The sequence below is a fragment of the Eubalaena glacialis genome, chromosome 13 (genome assembly GCF_028564815.1).
Source record: "Eubalaena glacialis isolate mEubGla1 chromosome 13, mEubGla1.1.hap2.+ XY, whole genome shotgun sequence".
In the NCBI taxonomy this organism is placed as follows: Eukaryota; Metazoa; Chordata; class Mammalia; order Artiodactyla; family Balaenidae; genus Eubalaena; species Eubalaena glacialis.
Genome location: NC_083728.1, coordinates 62,163,318 through 62,185,342, shown reverse-complemented (window position 1 = coordinate 62,185,342; position 22,025 = coordinate 62,163,318). Strand labels below are relative to the sequence as shown.

Below are 22,025 nucleotides of genomic sequence, written 5' to 3'. Positions count from 1 at the left end.
TACCCAATGACTGCAATACTTGTAAAATGCTTCTATAAATCCGAATATGATTATCGTGTAATTCCATAAAAATTATACGTCTGTCTGTAACAGTTGTTCTACGAGGCTAAAACTAAAGCTTCATAAGACTGTTTCTAGAACTTAACAACGCCACTGCACAGATGTAAATTTTATACATTTTTTTTTCACTGGTACAAAGAATTTAAGTTTTTATTACTTTCTTTTTTTTGGAAAAAAAGAAAAAAATAGAAACAGTGCTTTTTATCACCTTTTTATTAATGTTATTTTTTTCCCTCCCATAATATAAAAGTCAGCAATGATATCAATAATTTATTATACTGGAAGAAATATAAAAAGAATGCTTGTGGATGGCCTAACTACCAGTCTTTTGCCTAAATAACTAGCGGCTGGTTAAGAAGCTGAATACCGCCGGGTGGAATGGTTTAAAGGGTGGGTTTGCACAGCTGCATTCAGCTCGGATGCACAAGTGTTATTAGAAGCATCCCCTTAACAACATAACCTTTGGCTTGAACTGACAACGAGTGACTTAGAACCGTTGATATATGGTTGTTGGTGCAGTGTGGGTCGTTTAGATTCATCAGTTACTTTTTTTTTTTTTCTTTCAGCCAAACCCCAGTCCCAACCCCCTAGGTGCCGCCCACCCTTCCCCTTTCATAAAATAAAATAATGCAGATGCAGAAGAACATGACTCCTGTAGTCACACGCTTCCCAAACAGCTGATAACCCCAGTAGCTTAATATTCAGCATATATAATTCATTTACATGAGATAGCACTCTGGATATGGCCCTACACCAGTTTTTAGTCATAGCTAGCATCTCTCTAGGTCAACCACAAAAACTCCTACAGCCAGCAACCAAACTACGGAACCTTCAGAAATGAAAGACCCACAATATTAAAATACACAGAACAAAATATCTGAGGTATAAGATAAAAAATGTACTTTTTTTCCTCTTTTTATTTTATTTTTTTTAGATGCTAAAATGATGCACTACTGCATGTATTGCAATACCCAGGCCTCGGAAAGCTTCCTTTCTCCCCACATTGGAAGGTTTTTATGGTTTTGTCATTTAGTATGGAGCAAAACGGTTGTATCCCCCTCGGTATATACTAGCCTGCAATGAAGAAAGAACGAGACCCACATCATCAGCATGGCTCCTAGTCTTGGCATCAGTCAAGGGTGCAAAAGCATTCTGAAACAAAGCAATTTAAGGGGTGTGTTTTTTACATTTTCCTTTTGTAACACATGGATCATCAAAAAAGACTAATGTGAAAAATAGACACTCAGAAACAACCAAGATGGAGGCACCCCCTACCCATCCCAGGTCACTCTTAGAGAACTGAAGATAGATAGGGCCAATCCTGACCTCCCCCAATAGCTCCTTATAACGAAAAATCCCTGTAAAACCAAATTCCGTCGGCCAGCCCTGTGAGCTGAAAGGACTCGGGTACAAATGGACAACTGAAGGATTGGGGCTGTCTCATTTTTTTGGCTTGTTTGATTCATTAATGATGCTATGTTCCGTCGGGAAAAGCTCTATCTACACTCGAGAAGTCGAATGCAGGTGACTTACTGAATGTAGTCATTCAACGCTCCTTTCCAACACATTCCCCAACTGGACTGGGTGTTGAAGGGAGCTGTTGAATGCAAAATCAGGATGAAAATGTAAATCAGCTTCTTACTTGACTTGGCTGAACCATCTGTATGGAAGTTGCTCTTGAGAGGGGAGTTGTGCAGATGAATTAACTTGATGTCACTGAACTTGTGCAAAATAATAGGTTTCCAAACCATGGCGGAATTTCTACGACCAAGCTCCAGGCAATTGTCTGGCCATGGCTTTAAGATGGCTTGGAGGTGGCACTGAACTATTTCCTTTTGCGAAAAGTTTTGGCGATTCAAATGAATGCCTATGGGGATTTATTTCTAGGAGAAGGACTGATATTCTCGATCCCAAGCAGAAAACTGCATGCCAAAAGCTTTGTAATGATTGCATACGCTCTCACGTGATGGGCACGTCTTACTGTACGTTTTAGTGCATAGAAGTTTGAACAAGTACAGGCAAATTCACCCCCCCTCACCTCCCAGTGTTGCCCTCCCCCCCCCGCCCCTCCCAAAACAAAAACCCAGACACCCCCCAAAAAAACAAAAGACAACCCCCAAACTGATTCCTTCTAATTCCTTATGTACTAGGCACACACACAAAGTGTGCCCTTCTCTCTATTTTCTTTCCTGGGCGACTATGACTTTAAACATAAATTGTAATAGGGGAGGAGAGGCAGTCAGATTCTCAGCTGCCTGACAGCAGAGGCCTGGAAGTGTGCAGCTTAGCTCCTCTGAAGTCTGTGCTGGGGCTGGAACCTTGGGGCTATGTGAATGAGCAGCAAGGGAGGGAGAAAAAAAAAGAAAAAAAAAGTTCTGCATTGACACTGCATTCTGTTAGTGATGGATTTAATTATCAAAATGACTAATTATTCCATTAAGGTAAGTGCTCGGCTAGGTGAGACTTGCAAAATGAGAAATATAATAACTTACATGCACTACATTGCCAAGAAATTAAGACATTTATCAAGTTTACCGGGAGGATTAATGTGGCATTTTAGCTGCTGTTAGCAGGAGACAAATTCAATTAAGGGAAAGTGAGAGGACGTCAACCGTCAACCCATCCTAAGGTCCCAGCTGTGGGGAGGGATGGGAGGCAGGAAGAAGTGAGGAAGAGGAGGAATTGGTACTCACCATGGCACCAACGCCGTAGGTGGGGGCTGGAGCAAGTGTGTGGTGGTAGGGGTCGGTAGCATAAACTCGTCCGTAACTGAAAGGAAGACAGAGGTGAAGATTAATCCATAATACACAATTATGAAGTAATAATAACAACCATAAAACACAAAATACCAAGACAGTGTGGAGGGGCCCTATTCATCTTGAGAAATAAGAAACATATTCCAATCAGCCCTGTAACATGAGAAAAGTCCATCTTATACAACACATTCCTTTGTCCATTTAACACCGCTGGTGATAAAGGGGTGTGTGTGTGTGTTTCCTCTCTCTCGCACACCCCTTGCTACACTGCTCACTCAGGTAGGTACCTCGAAGACGGAGGGAGGCAGAAGAAACAATTTGAAAGAGTGGTTTTAAGAAAGCCAGTAACCACAAAGGACAAGCTATAATCAAGAGAAATTGCCCTCTTCTCCTAATGTAGCTGTCACCAATCAAGCGAGACAGGGTGGAGCAAAAAGAGTGAAGCGACCCAGTCTGTACACTTAAGGTCCAACATCTTAGAATGGGAAAGAACAAATGGATTCAAATAGATGCATCCTTGAAGGATCTGTGGGACCGCCGCCCCACCACTCAAGAATTACAGCCTGATTTGATTTTGGTTCTCTCACCCCAGAACTTCTATCTCATCATCTATAGCTAGGTTCTGGCAAGGGACATGTTTCAGACAATGTATTTCTTGATGCCATTTCCTTATCTGAGTTTTTTATTTTCCTCTCTCTCTCTCCCTACCATCCTCCTCCCTCCACTTCCCTGACTCCCAGCACAGGTTTTAGAATAAAAATGTAGAAGGAATGGAAGCCTAATGCATTGGATAGCTACAAAGTGTCTGGAACTGAACAGTGCAACAAATCATTAATTAGGGTTCAGAGAAGTTGAGTCACTTGCTCAAGGTCACAGAGCTAGACAGAGTCAGAGCTGATCCTTGAATCTCTCAGGGCAACTATCACACCTTTTCCATGGTTCCAGGTACCCTTCCTTGAATGGCCTGCCAGATATCTTCTTGGAGAGAGTTTGAACATTGTTGTTTTGGTAACGATCCAAGCTGAGATGCAGGCTAGGTTAGGTGAGGGTCCCTGGAAGCAGAGCCCGAAATGGAGATTCTTCTGCACCTCGTTTGTTGAGGGGTGCTTTCAAGAGGAGAGAGTGTGAGCAGGTTGGAGAAAGGGAAAACAGAGAAGCAAGGATGTATGTGGTCTGAGCCGGAGTTTAGCTTCTACCTGATTCTGACAGTTGCACCCCAGAGCTCATCCCATCTGGAGGCAAGTGGGTTGGTTTTTTGATGTTCATGTACGTTAAGCATTAGCTGTGGGCTTCCCAGAAGGGCAGAGAATAACTTCCTAGTTGAAGTGACTCTTTGGCAGAGGCTCTGCAGAAAGAGGCAACTGGGTGCCATTAGCGACCAACATTCACAGCGGCTGGGGGAGGGGTACACCAGCCACTAAACGGGGTAGATGTGGATTATCAACAGCTGTCAAGTCTTGAACTTTCCTTTAAAGAATGAAGGAACAAGGCAGGAAGAAATCGTTTGTCTGTGCTATCAACCTTGGAGTCTAATTTGCATGGACTTTATTCTTTTCCTTCCCTATCTTCCCCCACCTGTCTTCCAATCTTCTTTCTCATAGTTGATGGATAAGAATGTACTGGATGGATCTCACACCATGGAGCCTGGGAAGGTGGGAAGAAGCTGGGGGAAGAACCTTCTAACTCTCAGGCTCTGAGCTAGACTCCAGATGGAAAAAATATATGATTATACCGAGTTTTCATTGGACATGTCTTACTCCCAAGCCCTCCTTTTGCTTGTTTCAAAGGTCCCTGAGCTCAGATAATCTACATGAGTCTTTGTCCTGATCCTCAGAAGTAGTGACATGAATAGATGTTTCTTTTCTGAGATGACTCTCTCAGCGAAACTAACAAATAGTCAACCCCCTCTTGCTTTTCATTCCTCGGGACACCCTTCATGCCTTTGACTCATCGAAAATGGCCTTTCATCAAAGATTCTCCCTGTCTCTGGGAGAAAAAGAAAACAGATGCACGTCCAAGACAGGGTGTGTTAAAACAAGAAGAATAATGACATTTTTGAAGAAAATCTTTTATTCGTGGAGGTCACTCATGAAACCCGGGCCTCTCTACCCATTATTAGAAGTAGATACTAATAGGGGGAAAAGAACATGATGGACAACTTTGGTGTTGATTTTCATTTCATGAGAAAATAAAGTCTGTCATGGGTCTGGAGGAAAAAACTGTTAACAGGATTATTTTTAATGTACTTTCATCTGGCAAAGCTGGTTGTAGGAACAGGCCGTAAACAGCAAAGGCAAACTAAAAATGCTTGGACGTTTACTAAGTGAAGCCACAGCACGGTGTTCCTTCAAAACAAGTGTGAAAATGCAAACTCAGAGCCATGATGATTAGTTTTTTAATTTGGGGACTGGTTTTACTGTGACAAAATGTCTTCATTTGGGGAGACAACAGATTGGCAGTCTGAATGTATTCCGTGAAAACGCAGCCCCACTTCTCCTCTCGCATACTTTAATGGTCAATTCTTACCTATCTATAACCCTGGGCCAAGTTTCAACCCCTGTGGAAAACCCAAGGTAACAGTTTGGCAGTGTTCCCTTCCCAGGCAGAAGAAAAATACAGCAGCACCGAGCTAGTCCTTGTAAATGAGGGAGCTCTTTTTTCTCCTCAGGGTGACCTCTACCTTCAGAATCCGATGGTTTTATTATGATTAATAAATTTCATTTCCACAGAGGAAAAGGGACCATGTCAGCTCAAACTGAAAGCAAGGAGGCTTCTTTTCAAATGCTAATTTCTAAACACGCCCTTGTGTGACACTACCGTTTAGACACAAGGTTATTAGGGAAGATGTGGACTTGAGCTCTCCTCTTCCAGCAGGTATGCCAGGCACGTCAGCGACCTCCTATCCTCAGAGCTGGCTCAGCACAGCCCAAAGGAAGAGTGGCAATTCCCAGGGACCTCAACGGGAAAGATGCGTAATGTCGTAAGACCTCCATGTTATGACTAACCCGCGCCTGTGGTCACCCTCCACACCACCCATCCCTGGTCAAAGGGGACAATAGTGCAATCGGGTCATGATGCTCTCTGCGGCCTCATATCCCATCCGTCAGAAATTACAGATGAAATCTGCAACATGCCCACTTCACTCCACTCACGCTACCATCACCCTGACATAAGCCACGGGTATTTCATCAGAACCAAATCAAAAACAGGCTTGAATCTTGTCTCCTTGGTCCTACTCTTGCTTCTTCAATCCACCAGCCATTTATATCTAAATCTATCTGTCTATCTATCTATCTGTCTGTCCCTCTCTATCTATCTATCTATCTATCATCTATCTATCCATCCATCCGTCTATCTATCTGTCACCTATATTTATCTATCTTTCCATCTATCTAATATAAATCTATATAAATCTAATCATATCTAATTCCCTTGCTTAAAATCCTTCAATGGCTGTCCATCGATCCTAGAATAAAATCCAAACTTTCATGAGCTGCCCCTGCCCTGCTCTCAATCCCGTCTTGCTCCCCTCTACCCCTCGCTCACTGTGCTCCAGACACTCTGGCCTCATCAATACTCCTGGGACGCGTGCAAATTCACTCTCTCCTTAGGACCTTGGCCCGTGCTCATCTTCCATCTGAACTGCGTCCTTTCTTCCTTTATGTCTCAGCTCAAATGTCAGCTCCCCAGCGCTGCCTGCCTCCCTGATCGCTCTTTCTGAAACACGCTTTCCAACCCCATCCCCATCCTTCACGTGATGGAGCAAATCTCCATTCATTTTGTTTCCTTACTTCTCTACCTGATGACGTACCTGTCCCCCCTCTGGAATGCCAGCCCCTCGGGGGCTGGGGTCGAGTCTATTTTGTTCCCCCTTTTCTCCCCAGTGTCTAGCACAGCACTGGCCACGGGGCAGGTGAACAAGGGATCAAGCCAATGCCACGTGTTGAGTGGAGGCAGCAAGAGGGAGGAGTAAAGAGAGGAGAGAGGCCCGGGAAGCCCCCTGTATCCATCATAATGATTCTGTCAGTGGCAAAGATTCCTGCAGCTATGCTTTCTGAAGATTCTAGGGCAGCTGCTCCCAGAGACAGTCAAAACCCTTCAAGACGCTCGGAAGAAAAGTTTCTTGAGACTCAAAATACACAGTGTGTCATTTCACATCACCCCTGAGAGGTCACAAAACAGAGGCCAAGTTGCCATAAAGTTCATCAAAGGGAAAGAACAAACAAACAAAGGAATAAAAGAAAACTGCTTTTCTGGCTAGTTCACCGCAGCTTGCGGCCATCATGAACACTCATGTTTTTTTGACCTTAGAGACAAGTTAAAACCAGGAGGCCAACCTGCCCTGCGGAGGACAAAGGCTTGGGGCCAGAAGATCCAGGTTCAAGTTCTGCCTTTGCAATGTCCTTGCTCAATGACGCAGGGAAATCTCTCTGAGCCTCATTTTCCTTGTTTGTAAAATGGTTTTGTTCTGTCTGAGCTCTGCCTGATTCACAGATAAAGTGCATGAAAGGAAACCAGATCCATTTTAAAGCCATCTACAGATAGTGGAGATTATGATACAAGGGTTCTTACACAGAATTTCACAAGCTAACCTTTCACTCCTGCCCAGACTTTTGGTCTGCCGAGGCAACCGAAAGATCCTATTCTAATAGGATCACGTGTAGCTCTAGCAATCAACTCACAGATGCTTTTGGAGTCAAGATCTACCTCACTTATGAGTTACAGATGTAGTTGCAATTGCTACATTTGAACTTGAGGTTATGCTGGAGTCAAATGAATAAGTAGGCTGCCTGTTGAATGGGAAACATGAGCCCGTGTTTGTTAAAGTGCTTTGTCAACTCTACTGAGAAATGTAAATACTACTTATTATTAACATCTTCTAAATCCGGCTGCAACTAGCTGGATGTGAAAGAAATATGATAGGGCCGTGTTGGTACCCTACCCCAGGGTTTTAACAATCAAGTGATTTTCTTATAGGGACATCGGAAGAACACTGTAATTAACTTCACTCCATAGAGTTCACTCTATATGTTTTAATTCAGAGTCTTATGCTCCTGGGACCTTTTATTCTTACTTTAGCATCACCTCCCCATGCCTCCTGTCCCACAGATAGCTGGAGGGAATCCCTGTGAGGCAGAAAGATGAATAAAATCGGCTCAGTCCTCAGATGAGGTCCCCAGTGTGGCGTAGGTCTCCTAGACAGCCTCAGTGCAGCACGAAGGTGCAAAGGTTCGAGTCCCCACTGCAAGGAGAAACGCTACAGAGCATGCATTCAAAACAGGATACCTCACTAGAGATCAGAATGCACGCCCCCAGTCTCTGCAATGCCACTGGGGCTACAGTGCCCTCCTAATAATATCTAAGACAGAGTCTGGAAGGTGTTTGGGAATTTCATCCATTCAAGTCACACGCCCCCCCACACAGTGTACAAACAGGGTCCTACACCATGGCCCTATGGGTCTCACAGTCTGCTATTTGGAGAGTGATGGTTTAGCTAAGAAATGCTCCCCTTTCCTCTCCTGTGGTCACGACCGCAGCTGCTCATTTACTCTTAGTGAAGGCACTCACTAAGGAATATTCCTCTAGCACTACAGTAGCTTTCTCTGAGTCTAATCTAGGCAACGGCTTATATAACTGTAGACCACAGGGGGTGACCAGGCTTTAGTCTAAAAGCTTCCCAAGATATATTAGTCAGAGGGATGGAAACAGTCTCATAACTCAAAACCTCTAAGAAAGACAGGGTAGAAATGGAAGAAATTCTCCAAGATGAACCACAGGGAGTTAGTTATCCCAACCCGACTCTGACATTTCTGAATTCTGCTCACTTCCTTAGCTTGGATTTGAAATGATTATCTTCGTAAATCCCTTTTTTCAGTCTCATGATTCTTTTCCTCAGAAGTAGGAGGGAAAGCCTCTTCTGGGCTCTTTGGCTTCTAGATGGGAAGCCACAGAGTTTGCTGTTGTACACGGATGCCTGTCCCGCATCTGAACTGTGTGGATATAAGTAGGCATATACATCCAAAAGCTGTAGAAGCTATGAGAAGCAGATCATATCCATGACAAATCAGATGGCACCATCCTTGCTATGCCTTCTCAATACAATTCACAACCTCTTCCTTTTATGAATGCAAACAGCACAGGTTTGAGGTAAGAACCCTGATTCTGGATTCATTGGAGCAGAGTACCAGCCTCTGTCTGGGAGTCGAGAAGACACAATAAGTCCTGCTTTTGGTTACACAGTTCCCCCACTCCAGAATGTCTCCTCCAACAAAAGACCCATGGCCACACTGTCTTTAACGCCAAGGCCAAGGCCACCCTCCTTTTAGAAAGTCTGTTTCACCTTCTATGTGTCCCGACTACAGCGCTACCAAAATCTCCCATCATGCTTTGAAATCAACATGACACCCCAGCTGCGGTTTAATCCCTGGGGGACCACAATGAACATTCTGGGTTTGTATCCCCCGTGAGATCTTCAGTACACTTGCAGAGATGCAAGGCTGCACAGCAGCTAAGAATTCCTCAGGGTCAGAATTCCTAGAATCAAATTCTGCTTGTGCACTTTCCCTGCTGTAACCTCAGAATGTTTCTCTCCTCTCTGGGCCAGTTCCTCCGTCCACGAATGGAGATAATGATGGTGCAGACTGGCTGTGTAAGGCTATAGTGAGGCTGAAATGAGGGTTGAGGGTCACCGGTTAGTCAGAACCCAAACAAGCATCAGTTATTGATGTTGTTAAGATTATTGAGAGGATTGCAGCTCCTGCCCTCTCTCTATTCCATGTGCGGTCCCTCCAGGAAAGCCCCTGGGATACATGTGTCAGAACTACCCCCGAACTGAGTGGTCCTTCTGAAGCCCTGTGTACCAGCGCCCTCCATGTCCCATGTAAGCAGATCAAAGATTTTAAGAGGTTAACTAACAGGATGAGAAGGAGATAGATTCTGGGCCCTGTATCCCAGGGATGTCCTTCTAGAGCATGCCCACATACACACACACACACACACACACAGTCAGTCAGAGGCAAAATTAAAACATAAAGTCAAGACACACTACCAATGTCCAGGTTACCTGTCAATATTTTAATTCCAGGTGGTCTCTAAGAGACCAGTTCTTGGGGCACACACACTCTTTCAATATTCATTTGAGTGAAATGCATGAAAACACGGCTCTCGAACGTTACTCTCCATAGAAATATAACAAGAGCCACAAATGCGAGCCACAGAGGACATTGTAAGTTTCATAGTAGCCACATTAAAAAAAAAAAAGTAAAAAGAAAACAGGTGCCATTAATTTTTTATATTTTAATTTGACCCGACAGATTAAAAACAGTATCATTTCAACATGTCATCAACATAAAGATGATGAGTGAAATACCTTACATCGTGTTCGTACTAGGTTTTTGAAATCTAGTGTGTATCTGGACCAGCCACATTCCAAGGGCTCCATGGCCACATGGTAATCGGCCACCATGTTGCAGAGTAGGACTCCAGAAAAACCTATTGAATGTTCTCCACACCACTGACAGACAGAAGGTTCCTGATTGATCAGCTCAATGTTTCGTAGAGTGTGAGCTGCGGCCTCCTCTATTAGAATGGCCTGGGGGGAACTCGTAAGAATGCAGATTGTCAGGTTCCCTCTCCAGACCTAGGAATCAGAATCTCTGGGGCAGGCAGAGGGGAGGATGGAGTGGATTCTGCATTTGGTTTTTTTTTTTCAGTTTTAGTATTTTTTATTGAAGTATAGTTGATTTACAATGTTGTATTAATTTCTGCTATACAGCAAAGTGATTCAGTTACCTACATATATACATATATATATATATTTATACATTCTTTTTTTATATTCTTTCCCATTATGGTTTATCATAGGATACTGAATATTGTTCTCTGTGCTACACAGTAGGACCTTGTTGTTTATGCATTTGTAATAAATTCTGCAGGTGGTCGTCACCCACTCTGACATGTGATAACCACTATTCTATATTTTTTTTAAATTCTGCCCTGATTAGCCCTCCCTTACTCAGGCTAATTCAGAGCTCTCTGGATATCTTTAATGTTCATAAGTAAACTGATAAAGACATTTCATTTTTAGAAGGTATAATTATTGCATGTAACAAGCTTTGAACTATGCCTAGTATACAGTAAGCGCTCAATAAATGCTATGATTATTTTTACTAAGTTCCTTTACCTATATGTTCCCTTATCACTCCATGCTTCCCCTATTAGAACACACATCACATTTTATTGGAAACAGACCAATTAACCACCAATCGATTTTGCTGCATGACAACTTTGCTGAATAATCAAATCACCGAAATGGAAGGGAGACCATTAGATGAAATTTGCTGAAGGATCAATTAGAGGAATGGCCAATTTGGAAATTTCTTCTAAATATTATCTGAAGTCTTAGTACGACTGCATGGGTGTGCAAGTGTGTGTGTCTGCAGGTTGGGGGGGGGGATAAAGAGATGGAGGGGGCTGGTGACACCCCCCACTGTGCCCTGAACTTGCCAAACAATGCCTCTAGTAAAAGCGTATAGCAACCCATCTCACGGCGACTGGTTTCAACAGCATTTGCAGATGCGTTTTTATGGCCCAGGCTTCTGTGTCCAGTACTCATAAGGGACTGGGAGTCTGGCCGCAGGCTGGCTTCCCATTGCCACGATGGTACCTGCCACGGTGGAGGGGCGAGACTGGCTGCTGGACGGAGACCCATCCTCACCTGCACCCCAGAGACACACAAATGCGCACACGCTCCCTTGGGCCAGGGGCAGCTGGCAGCCAGAACAATGAAGTCAAAGTGTCTGGTAGTTTTCAGGGCATGGGTTATCTGTTGATCTTTCGCCACTGATTTTCAGCAAAGGAGGGAATTTTGGAGAATAGCACTAGAACACCCTTGGCTCGTGTGACCCTCTGTCTCCCTGGATATGCAGAATTCTCCCTTCACCACTCTGTTCTGCCCCCAGACCCAGGCCCAGTACACACGAGCTGCATGAAGGAGACGGGCCAAGTCTAACAAACTCCTACTGGAACAACTGTTTAGAGAATCATTTAGTTCCCTTGGGGTCCCTCCAGATTTTTAACAACGATGCCCACTCTCCAACTCACAAATATTGGTTTTCTAGGAGCAAGATAGCACAGCCGAAGAATGTAGGAGAATTCCATCTGGAGGCAAAGGTCAGTGTTCCAAGGTCAAGAAGAAAGGAGTAATTGGGGGCAGTGTGGTCTCAGGGAAAAAGCAGTGGGACCAGATAGACTCCTGTGTGACCATGGCCAAGTTACCAAACCTCTCTGGGCCTGAGCGTTTTGTTCTTTTTTAATTTGCAAAGCAAGGATGACAGTAACCTCTACCTCACTGAGCTACTGTAATAAATTATATATGCATGTATATATACATACATACATACATATATACATACATGCATGTGTATATATGTATATACTGTATATAATTTATCATACTTGTAAGTACACAGAATTTGCTCAGTAAATGACAGCAAGTTATGACTACGCCCTGGGGAATTCAGGAAAGCCCATATGAGGGACAGTTACCGCAGGGATGAAAGGCTTGCTTTCCCTGCTAACAAAAAGCCTTAGCTCTCCAGGGAAATGACCAATACACCCTGGGAGCAAGAGGGACGGTGTGGGCATTTAACACAAACTGGTCCTTGCGAGTTTCTAATCTGCCAGCATATCCTGTTTGTTCTCTTGTCAAAATACAGCCAAGGAACCACTTCTCAGCTCTTCTACAGCCATTGTCCTAACCCAGGCCATTGTAACACCTCCCTGGGCTGCCCCAAGGGACTCCCTTTCTTCTGCTCTTGCCATATGGAAATCCACAAAGCAGTCCAACTCATCATTAAAAAAAGTAAGTCAAACCACAGCCGACCCTCCAACCCCTTCCTATCACACTTAAAATCTCAGATGGTTTCTGTAGCCTCCAAGTTCTAATTTGTTTGGACCCCTGGCTATCTTCCTGGTATTATCTCTAAAATCCTCCCTTTTACTCACATGCTCTGGGTACACTGTGCCTGAACACCTTAAGCATGCCTGAACACCTTAAGCACACCTCAACCACAGGGCATTTGCACTTGCTGCTGCTTCAGCCTGAAATGCTTTCAATTCCACAGTTACTCACCTGGTTCACACCCTGGCTTGACTCATGTCCCGGCTCAAGTGTCACCCTCTCAGAGAGGCCACCTCTGATCAATGAATATAAAAGTAGCATCGCAACTTACTTTCTAACCCCACCCTTGCTTTTTGATTCATTATAGCTATTGTATAACTTTATATGCAAGTATATTATATGCTCATGTATGTTTGGGGTCTGGTCTGCACTAGGATGGAGGCTTTTTGAAGGATGGAGGCTCTTTGAAGGAAGGGCTTCTTTTAACTTATTTAATGCTATGTCCCGAAAGCCTAGAATAGTTGCTGATGCACGGTGATGACCTAAAACATATGAATTAACTGAAATGAATTTCCAGCTGTTCTATCAAAATAAGTCATGTGCTTTTCAACCTCCATTCTTGTACAAGACCCACATTCTACTCCAACCACAATCCCTAGCCAGTCCTGGAAAAGCTCCAGTGAATCACAGCAGCAGGGAGACCTCGGGTCGAAGAGAAGGGAAAATCATCTTGCCCTTTTCACCATCTCCTGCAGAATCCAACTCATCAAAGTTCTTGATGTTACAGAATGAGAAGCCTTTGGTGTGTTCAAGGTGAATAAGACAGCCACATAAACACATGTCTTTCAGGAACGAAAATCGGAACGAAACAACCAATATTGCAGTTGGAGCCACTGACAACGAAAACACATTCCCTCGTAAATACAGTCTCATAAACCACACATGCTAGTGAGACATGTTTCTTCTATGTGACTAGCCAAGCAGAATCGACGTGTTGGCATCTACAAAAGACCCAAGTAAAAATAATCACTTTTCCTTTGGGAACTGAAAGAAAAATTCTTCAGGGCTTCCGTTGCTCCTATTTGATGATTTGCATCTCACCACCTCTGCCCCAAGCCACAGACAAAACTGTCCGGCCATCTCTGCCCTCATAGACAGCTGTATAAGAATAACGCTTCTTTATAAGAATGTCAGGTATCAAATCCATCAAGCCCTCCAAACAGATTTTAAGCATCTTGTTGATCTCTTTTTCTCATTTCAATAGAGATAAGTTGCCTTTCTGGGTCAAATACTGAAATCCAGGAGACACCAGGGTTCAATTAGACCCACCCTAAGGAGTGTTGTGTATACGGAGGGGAGAGCTCCAGACAGCTGGGCGGTTTAGGGTGTGGGTGCCCTGGGTTTTTTCCAGCATGTGGGAAATAAGAAAGACTTCATTGAAACCGTGAGTCACAACCTTTGTTGACTGTGCAGTTCTGACTTTTCATTTTCATTCTACGAGGAGGGTGGTCTGGCTGGGAGATAATTCACATTTGATTGATATGGGTGTCTCCTTTTTCATGCTTGATTCGAAATTCAGAGTTCAAATTGAACCTTATGAAGCATACAACATATTATTAATATGGCCATCAAAGCAACAGGGATATCTCTCTCAATTTGAAATTTGATCAATAGCAATTCATTAAGAATTTACGGAGCAGCCATCCTAAATTAGACAAGGTAGGTGAAAACACTCTCTCGACTCAGGCAAACTTTCATTGTCTGCAGCCTCTTTTCAAAATACTGTGTGTGGACCACTTGTTTATTACAAGGCAGGGTTTGTTAAGTCACGGGGCAAAATCAATATCTACCTCTTAGGTGGTAACTTCGCAATGTTTGATCTATGATGTCAAAATAGAACCTAAGACACACTGGAACATGCATACAGATTAACAGGGAAGACAGAGGCTCTGGACGACCAGAATAGCCACAAAGGATGTTCATTAACATTTTCAACCAACCTTCTTCCTCACCCTGATTTCCCCTTTAGTTGCATGCTTCATTCTCTATAGGTTCTGCAAACGTTAAATGACGCGTATCCCAGGAAGGTTCCCCTACCACCCCCAGCAACGCAACCCCCCATCTTCTACTGTTAGGCATTAGTGAATGCACCACCTCTCACAAGGAGAAACAGAGATATGTGAGGCTAAAGGCTGGAGGGAAAAGAGCCAGGTTTTCAAGAAAGGAGTAAGCTGGCGCTTTAAAATATGAGCGTGCATACCTCAGGCACTCCCAGGGGAAGACTGCAACCCATTAAAAATATTGAGTCCGACCATCAGTGAAACAGAACAGAGAGGGCTGGGGATGTGTTCCTAGTTCTCCATGCTTCCCTGATCTCTCTCTTTTTCTCCAAAGACTGTAAGGAGGGGGTGAAGCGTTAGCAAACACGCCTTTGTGCACCGAGCGCCATTGATAACATGCGCTTGGTAACAGATGAATGTCTATGTGTCAGGCTCCGTTTAATGTATGTTTTTGAAGGTCATGGCACACTCAATGACATGAGAATGAGCTGTCATATCCTCCCTTGTTGACTAAAAGCAACACATTGGTAAGATCTCCTAGTCATTGTTTTGGTCAGAGTTTAGGCTTCAAAGCAAAAAAAAAAAAAAAAAAAAAAAGTGTTGTTAGTTAAGGCACTCACCTATCTTGACATTTAATCAAGTAATTCCATGCTAATGGAAGTCCAAACATAACTGTTCTGAACCACATCAAAGCAAAAAGACAGGCGTTATTTTGATGGACACATCATGCAACTGTGCAATTTCCATTGGCCAATGCCCTGATTTCAAAAACAGAAGACTCTGTCTCTCTCATGTCCTGCTACTTGTAGTATGTTTTAAAAGAAAGAACTAGAGGATCTTTAACTAATGGAATAAAGATCCCCTTCTTATAAGACAGAGATAATTATATTCCCCAACGCCTCCAGCTTTACAGATCGGTCTTTGAGGGCCTATAATATATACCAGTCATTCCATAAAGATCCCAAATAATCACATAGAAATCTGTGTGAACCCAGACATAATACGTCCAAAAACATAGAAGTCTCATGTCTGTGTCCCTAAATCTCCCCTGTTTAGTATTTTACCATAAGATTATACCATAAGATTTTATTGCGGCTTCATTCAATATAGTGTTACTTTTCTGGATCATGTATTATTAAAACTGGAAATAAAATATCCAAGTTAGCAAAATGCCTACTGTCTTTTTAGACAGCAGAGCCGAAAAGCTCCAGCTATACTCCAAAGATATGACTTTCTTTCTTTTTTCTTTTTTTAAAACTAAACTTTCTAGCGTGACCGACTGCAGCATGTGAAGGAAAAAAAAAAAAAAAGGATACTGAGACTTGGATGGATGCATCAAGAAGTAGCAATGTTTGTTACCTGCAGAGGTGTTACAAGAAATTTCATCTGCTGCAACGAAGACGAACTGATTTCTGGAAGAGAAGATAAAATTCACAATACTGCTCGCTCAGGGGGAAATGCTCTCTCTGCCAATTGGTTCGATGTATTCAGATGAGGGGGAGGGAAGGGTGCTGCGTTTGGATGTTGCAAGGAAATGTGCTGCTCTCTCTTGGACCTAGAGAGTTTAGGAAGATCATGAAACAGGCATGCGGGGAACCCTTCAACAAAATCATGATGATGTCAGAACATGGACCATGTATAAGCTGCTGCACTGAAATATTAATTATGTGTTACTAAAATGTCATCATGCCAGGGTATGTTTCTAAGGCTAGGGCATTTCAAACTGAGCTTCTATGGATTTCTAATGCTCAAAGGAGACTACACTAAAGAAAAAAAAAGAAACAAAATTAGACTATCTATTAGAAAAAGAGTATACTGCAACTAGCTAGGAAAATCATAAAATTCCAAGCTCCATTATTATAGTATAATATCCAAAAAAATTTTTTAAAGGAAAGAAAAAGCAATGCTGTCATTTCTGAAGAGTATGTTAAATGGCGCCATGTTATGGATAATAATTTCCTCACCACATGAGGCTTGCTACGGAAAGAAGGTAAGAGAACTCATCAACTGAAATAAACCCTGTCTTGCCAAATTATTTTTAACGATGAGGTATTAAAAAGAAAATAGAAATGGAAAATGCTGTTTCACTTTGATTTAGTAAATCCAGAAGGATGATAAAACTCTCTTAAGATGTTTCCAACTGTGCCATTTCCACAATGCAAGGTGTTCTAATTCAGAGGTACTGTCTGTTTCTTTAGAAATAAGAACGTCTGTGTCAGGCAGATTACAAAAAATGTCCCAATGAGATTGGCTAGGCTCTTAAATGCCTCAGAAGCAGGAGTATTGAGGCTTCTAATTCTCACTTGTTAGATTTTACTGTGCATAGGAATCATCTGGAACCCAGATAAACGCATTTTTGCGTTTTGGTTTGATCGGTCTTGTTCCAACGTTTCAAAAAGTATCTAGTTATTGAGCATCCCTTAAAACATCTTAAGAAAGTTTTACTATTGTAAGAGGTACACCCTGGAATACAAATAGAGCTACCATTTGAAAATTCACTCTAATTTAACATTCAGCTGAAGACTCTCATCATTGCCACACCAATGAAATCTAAACAAAATTATGCATGGTCTGAGGATAGCATTTTTTATGTTTCTCATCCACATAACAAAAGTCATAACTAAGTTCATTTATCACCTCTCTTAAAACAATAAAAGTGTTGTTGGATGTTGGCTATGTTTTTGCTCTTTTACAAACTTTTTGGGCCCCATCGTTGTCTGGCATCAGCTTTTCAAGGTTTGAGGAGAAGTAAAATTAGTATCCCTGAAAAGGAAGATGCTTGGGTTTAGTATCTGTTTTGACTTGCTCACCTAGGACTGACTCTAAGACACAGCTCCAATTACATGTATGATATTTTCCGGTGGACCAAACAAGTACTTTGGAAGGACCTCTGTTTCTAGCACGAATCAAAAGAAGAACCTACCGTAACCAAGAACGGTGATCTGGTTTATCTAAGGGGCAAGCTCTTTGGAATAGCCATTCACTTATCTACGAGGGGGGCCTCATTCGTGAGGTGGCTCTATCCCATCCATACTCGCTAACCCTCAAGACACTTCTCCCTTGAGTCTCTCTTCTGCATTTTCCCTAAGAAACTGTCCAGTGTGCTAGACTCGGGGAAAGCCATGGAAGGCAACCAACACAGATTAAAAAACGGTGATTGGATGAAGAGGGAAAACTTGTAAAAATGCAGCCTACAAGTATGATTATAAAGCAATGAGACCCTTTTCTTTAATTGTACCAGATTTTTAGAAACTATGATGACTGTCCTTCATAGCACTCTTCTTTTTGACATGATATACTTACTCTTTAAAAAAATGCTACACTTTCTCCATTTCCTTCTTCTTCTTTTTTGTTTTTGTAATCTATATATTTGGACTTTTTTCAGTGTCTTTGATTCCTGGGCAAATTTCTAAACAAAGGGGATTACTCCCATTGATGACTCACTGTCTTCCAAAGAGTTGGCTCAGATGACCTCCAACTATCAAATCATCTACATCAAAGTTTAAAGAGTTATCACCAACATTTTAAAGAATATGACATGGGCTCTGCAGCAGTGCCAAAAAAGGAGTATAAACGTATTTGTAAAAAAATTGTAATCCGTTGGACGTATCAATTCTGTACTGACTTTTTTTTAATCCACACAAGCAATCCCACCACATCCAAGGAAGGTTACCCTAACGTCTTGGAAAAGTGCATTCCTATAAAGCTCATTAATTCCATGGAGTAAGCCTGTGTGATCACCCCTCCCTCTAAACTACCCTTTCATCAATTGATTATAAGTACAATTAATAGGAAATGCCTGGCAAATAATAGCCTGGTAAGAGATACCCCACATGTCAGGCCAACAGAGGAATTTGGGTAGAAAAAGGGGCAGGTTTCATTGTGGTGTCTATGTCTCCTCTGTTAGGACACTTTTATATACAATTCTGTTTCTCTCCACTTGCAATTGAAGATAAACCATGTCTTTCAGTCTGCCCATAAAATGATATGACCCTCTCGGTGAAATTATTTACCCCAAATGACCAGAGAGAGGTATGATCAAAGAGATTAATGACCTAGCAGAGAAGTCTGCTGTTTCCAAACTGTCAGGAAAACGTAATGATCAGAGCAACCCAGGTGTGCTCTGGACACAGGGGTCACCTCTCAAGAGGGGAAAGGAGCCTGGCACGGGCCTGTCCCCTTTTGCTAACCCTAGTCTGCTCTTCACTGTCAACCCAGGCCTGAGGACTTAAACTTCAAATGCGGCTGGACCTTATTTTCAGCAAACCGGTTCGTGCAGTGGTTGTTGATGATTAAGTCTGGCTGAGTCATTCTCAACCTTGGCTGGACAGGGTAAACAGCTGGTGTGCTTCTAAAATTCCCAGTGACCAGTTAAATGGGCAGCTCTGTAAGTGGGTCTCAGGCATCAGTAGTTTCTAAAGACCTCCAGGTGATTGTATTATGCAGCCAAGGTTGAGAAGCGCTTGTCTAGCTGAATGGTTCTCACCTTGGCTGCTCCTAGATTCATGGGGAGAGGTTAAAAGCAATAAAGCCGAGCCCTACTCCTGGGGGTCCTGGCTTAATTGTTCTGGGACTGGATCTGGAAAGAGGTAGCTTAGGAGATGCTCGGCAGGTGCATCTTATATCAGCCACAGCCGGGAAGCACTTGGGGATGGTACAAATGCAGAGTGGAAAGGGGGTTGGATCACCAAATCTCTTGCAGATTTTGTTTCTTTTGCAGCTTCCATTTTGCCACCCACCATGTTGGCCTCGAAGACAACCTATCTGTGTGCTTGCTGAGGATGCCCAGGAATGGTTACTTCTAGTTTCTGAAGACCTCCTAAAAGAATGGGCTTTAAACCTCATTTCTGCAGAAGCTGGTGAAAAGTGGCCATAGTATCCTGCTCTCTGTTTTTGCTTCCTCCCCTGTTCGTCTTCTTTCACTGTCTCCAATGGATATACTCAAGTTCATCTAGGCAGGGTCTTCCCATTTTTTCCTAGTGAGTCTGCATCTAATTCTCTTTACCATTTTTTTCACCTAGAATTCCTCTCTATTTTTGACCTCTCCCTCTACTCCAGAACTTCTCAAACTTCCCTGAAGACTATTACCTACAATGTTTGTTAAAAATATAGACGCCTGGGTTTCAACCCTGACCACCTGCATCAGAATTTCAGGAGAGAGGTCTGATCATCTGGCCACCACTCATACCTCCAGGGAGGGAATTGTGGTTCTAGGTAATTTTTTTTACCATGGAGAAATTTGAGAAATCATGCTGAGAGATCTCCTGCAAGTTCATTCTCGTTTTCATTTCAAAGCCCACCTTTCCCAGGAAGACTCTTAGATATAGGGAGGCTTTGTGGGAGAAGAGAGGATTGCTAATTTAAGAAAAATAAGGAAATAGTAAATTACCGAGCACAAGAGAGAAGGCTGTGTTCGTCTTGACTCTTTGGAATGTTGACACCAAAGAGCCACTACCTAAAGTTGATGGAGCGCTTATCCATGACAGGCGGTTGCCAAGTGCTGTGCGTATGTATTCATTCAATTTTCCTTACAATCTCTCTTATTATCCCCACGTTCATAAACGAGGAAATGGAGACACAGAAGGTTATGTAATGTGAACAAGATGTTAAGTGAAATCTGGCCATTGTTGGATTGGCTCAAGACTCTGACTCATTTTTTTTTTTTTTGCTTAAATATAAAAATCATAATAAAAAATTTTATTTGTATTATTTTTAACTAAAGTATTTACAATATTTATTTTAAATAAGTATCTGTTTACAATAAATAAATATTGTAAATAAAAATTTACAATATTTTTAACTAAAGTATTTACAATATTGATTTACAATATTATATTAGTTTCAGGTGTACAACATAGTGATTCAATATTTTTATAGATTAGACTCCATTTAAAGTTATTATAAAATAATGACTATATTCCCCTGTACTTTATATCCTTGTTGCTCATTTATTTTATACATAGTAGTTTGTATCTCTTCATCCCATACCCTTAGCTCCCCCCCTCCCCTCCTTCTCCTCACTTATTCTCTATATCTGTGAGTCTGTTTCTGTTTTCTTATATATATTCATTTGTTTTGTTTTTTAGATTCCAAGACCCCAACTCTCATTTACCCTCTAAGACTCTGCTCAGGGATGCTCACAACAGAGGGTATTGAGTCAGTAATGGGTGTGGCTTCTCTGCGGAGGAATTTTCTAACATGGTCTTTCTCTCTTTTTAATCTATTACCAGACTTCATGATGTTTTACGATGATTTCCATAGACTGACCACCCAGACTGTGGATCTGACTCAGCTGATGGTACATTTACATGAGTCCTGTGACTTGCCATGTTATCCTTATTATCCCGCTTTTCACCTTCCGTGAAATCTCATCTCTCGGCAATTTTCTTTTCTTCTAAAAATCACCCACAGCTGAATCCTAAGAGTCAAATGAAAATAACAGCCAGCCAGTGTTGCTGGAAGGGGTGTGAGAAGCTAGGTATCAACAAGATACAGAGAAAATTCTGGCATAGGTTGGGGTGGAGGGAAAGGCCAGACAGGAGGTTCTCCCATCAAATAATACTGGCTTTAAGTTCTACTGTTAAAGATTCTGGTCATTTATCATTCTTTGGCCTCTTAATTCTTTTTTGTCACCATTGTTACACAAAACTCAGGGTTGGTGCCATTCATAGCAAGTTTCCTTTTGTATCCAATGCTAGGAATATTCAATCTAACATACACACACACACACACACACTGATATGTGATTAAAACCCTCCAAGCCTATCTACTAAAAAACCCCTACAGCCTGAGAAGTGGGTCTTCTGGTCTGGCAGATGGCAGCCCCAAGATGGCAGTGGGACAAAGTCAATTTAATTCTATCTGTAGTCTCCAGGGCATCTATTAGTTATAAGACAGAGGTTCTCAAACCTGACTGCCCATTACAATCAGCTAAGATTTTTTTAAATATAAAATACCAATCACCAGGCCATTTTAAAAAATATAACATACCAATTACCAGGCCCGATCATTAAAGTACAGAATCTTTGAGAGTGGTACCCAGACACAGGTATGCCTGAAAAGCTGCTCAGGTGATTCTAACGTGTCTGCCAGCACTGAGAACTAATTTCTCACTGTACAAATATTCTCTGAACATATGTGCCCTGACTTTGTAGGAAATAAGAGTTGTGTCTTCTGGTTTTTTTGTTTTGTTTTGTTTTTAATTAAATTGCACTAGTGTTGATCTCCATCACGGGGAATCCAGCCATG

The 22,025-nt window shown here is 42.3% G+C and overlaps 1 protein-coding gene across 6 annotated transcripts in view; it reads right to left on the bottom strand.

Annotated features, from left to right (window-relative positions):
* Positions 1 to 1,089: 1,089 nt before the first annotated feature.
* The window catches only part of RBFOX1 (RNA binding fox-1 homolog 1), a 353,845-nt gene continuing 332,909 nt past the window's right edge, over positions 1,090 to 22,025 (bottom strand). For 4 of the 6 annotated variants that reach the window (XM_061209599.1, XM_061209598.1, XM_061209602.1 and 1 more), the window contains 2 exons: positions 2,754 to 2,829; positions 1,090 to 1,212 (listed from right to left, as the gene is read on the bottom strand). In XM_061209599.1, the coding sequence (XP_061065582.1) occupies positions 1,090 to 1,212; positions 2,754 to 2,829 (199 nt within the window). Of the gene's footprint in view, positions 1,213 to 2,237; positions 2,386 to 2,753; positions 2,830 to 16,136; positions 16,190 to 22,025 lie in introns of those variants that run through there. The other 2 variants (XM_061209597.1, XM_061209601.1) reach the window with 2 other exon arrangements.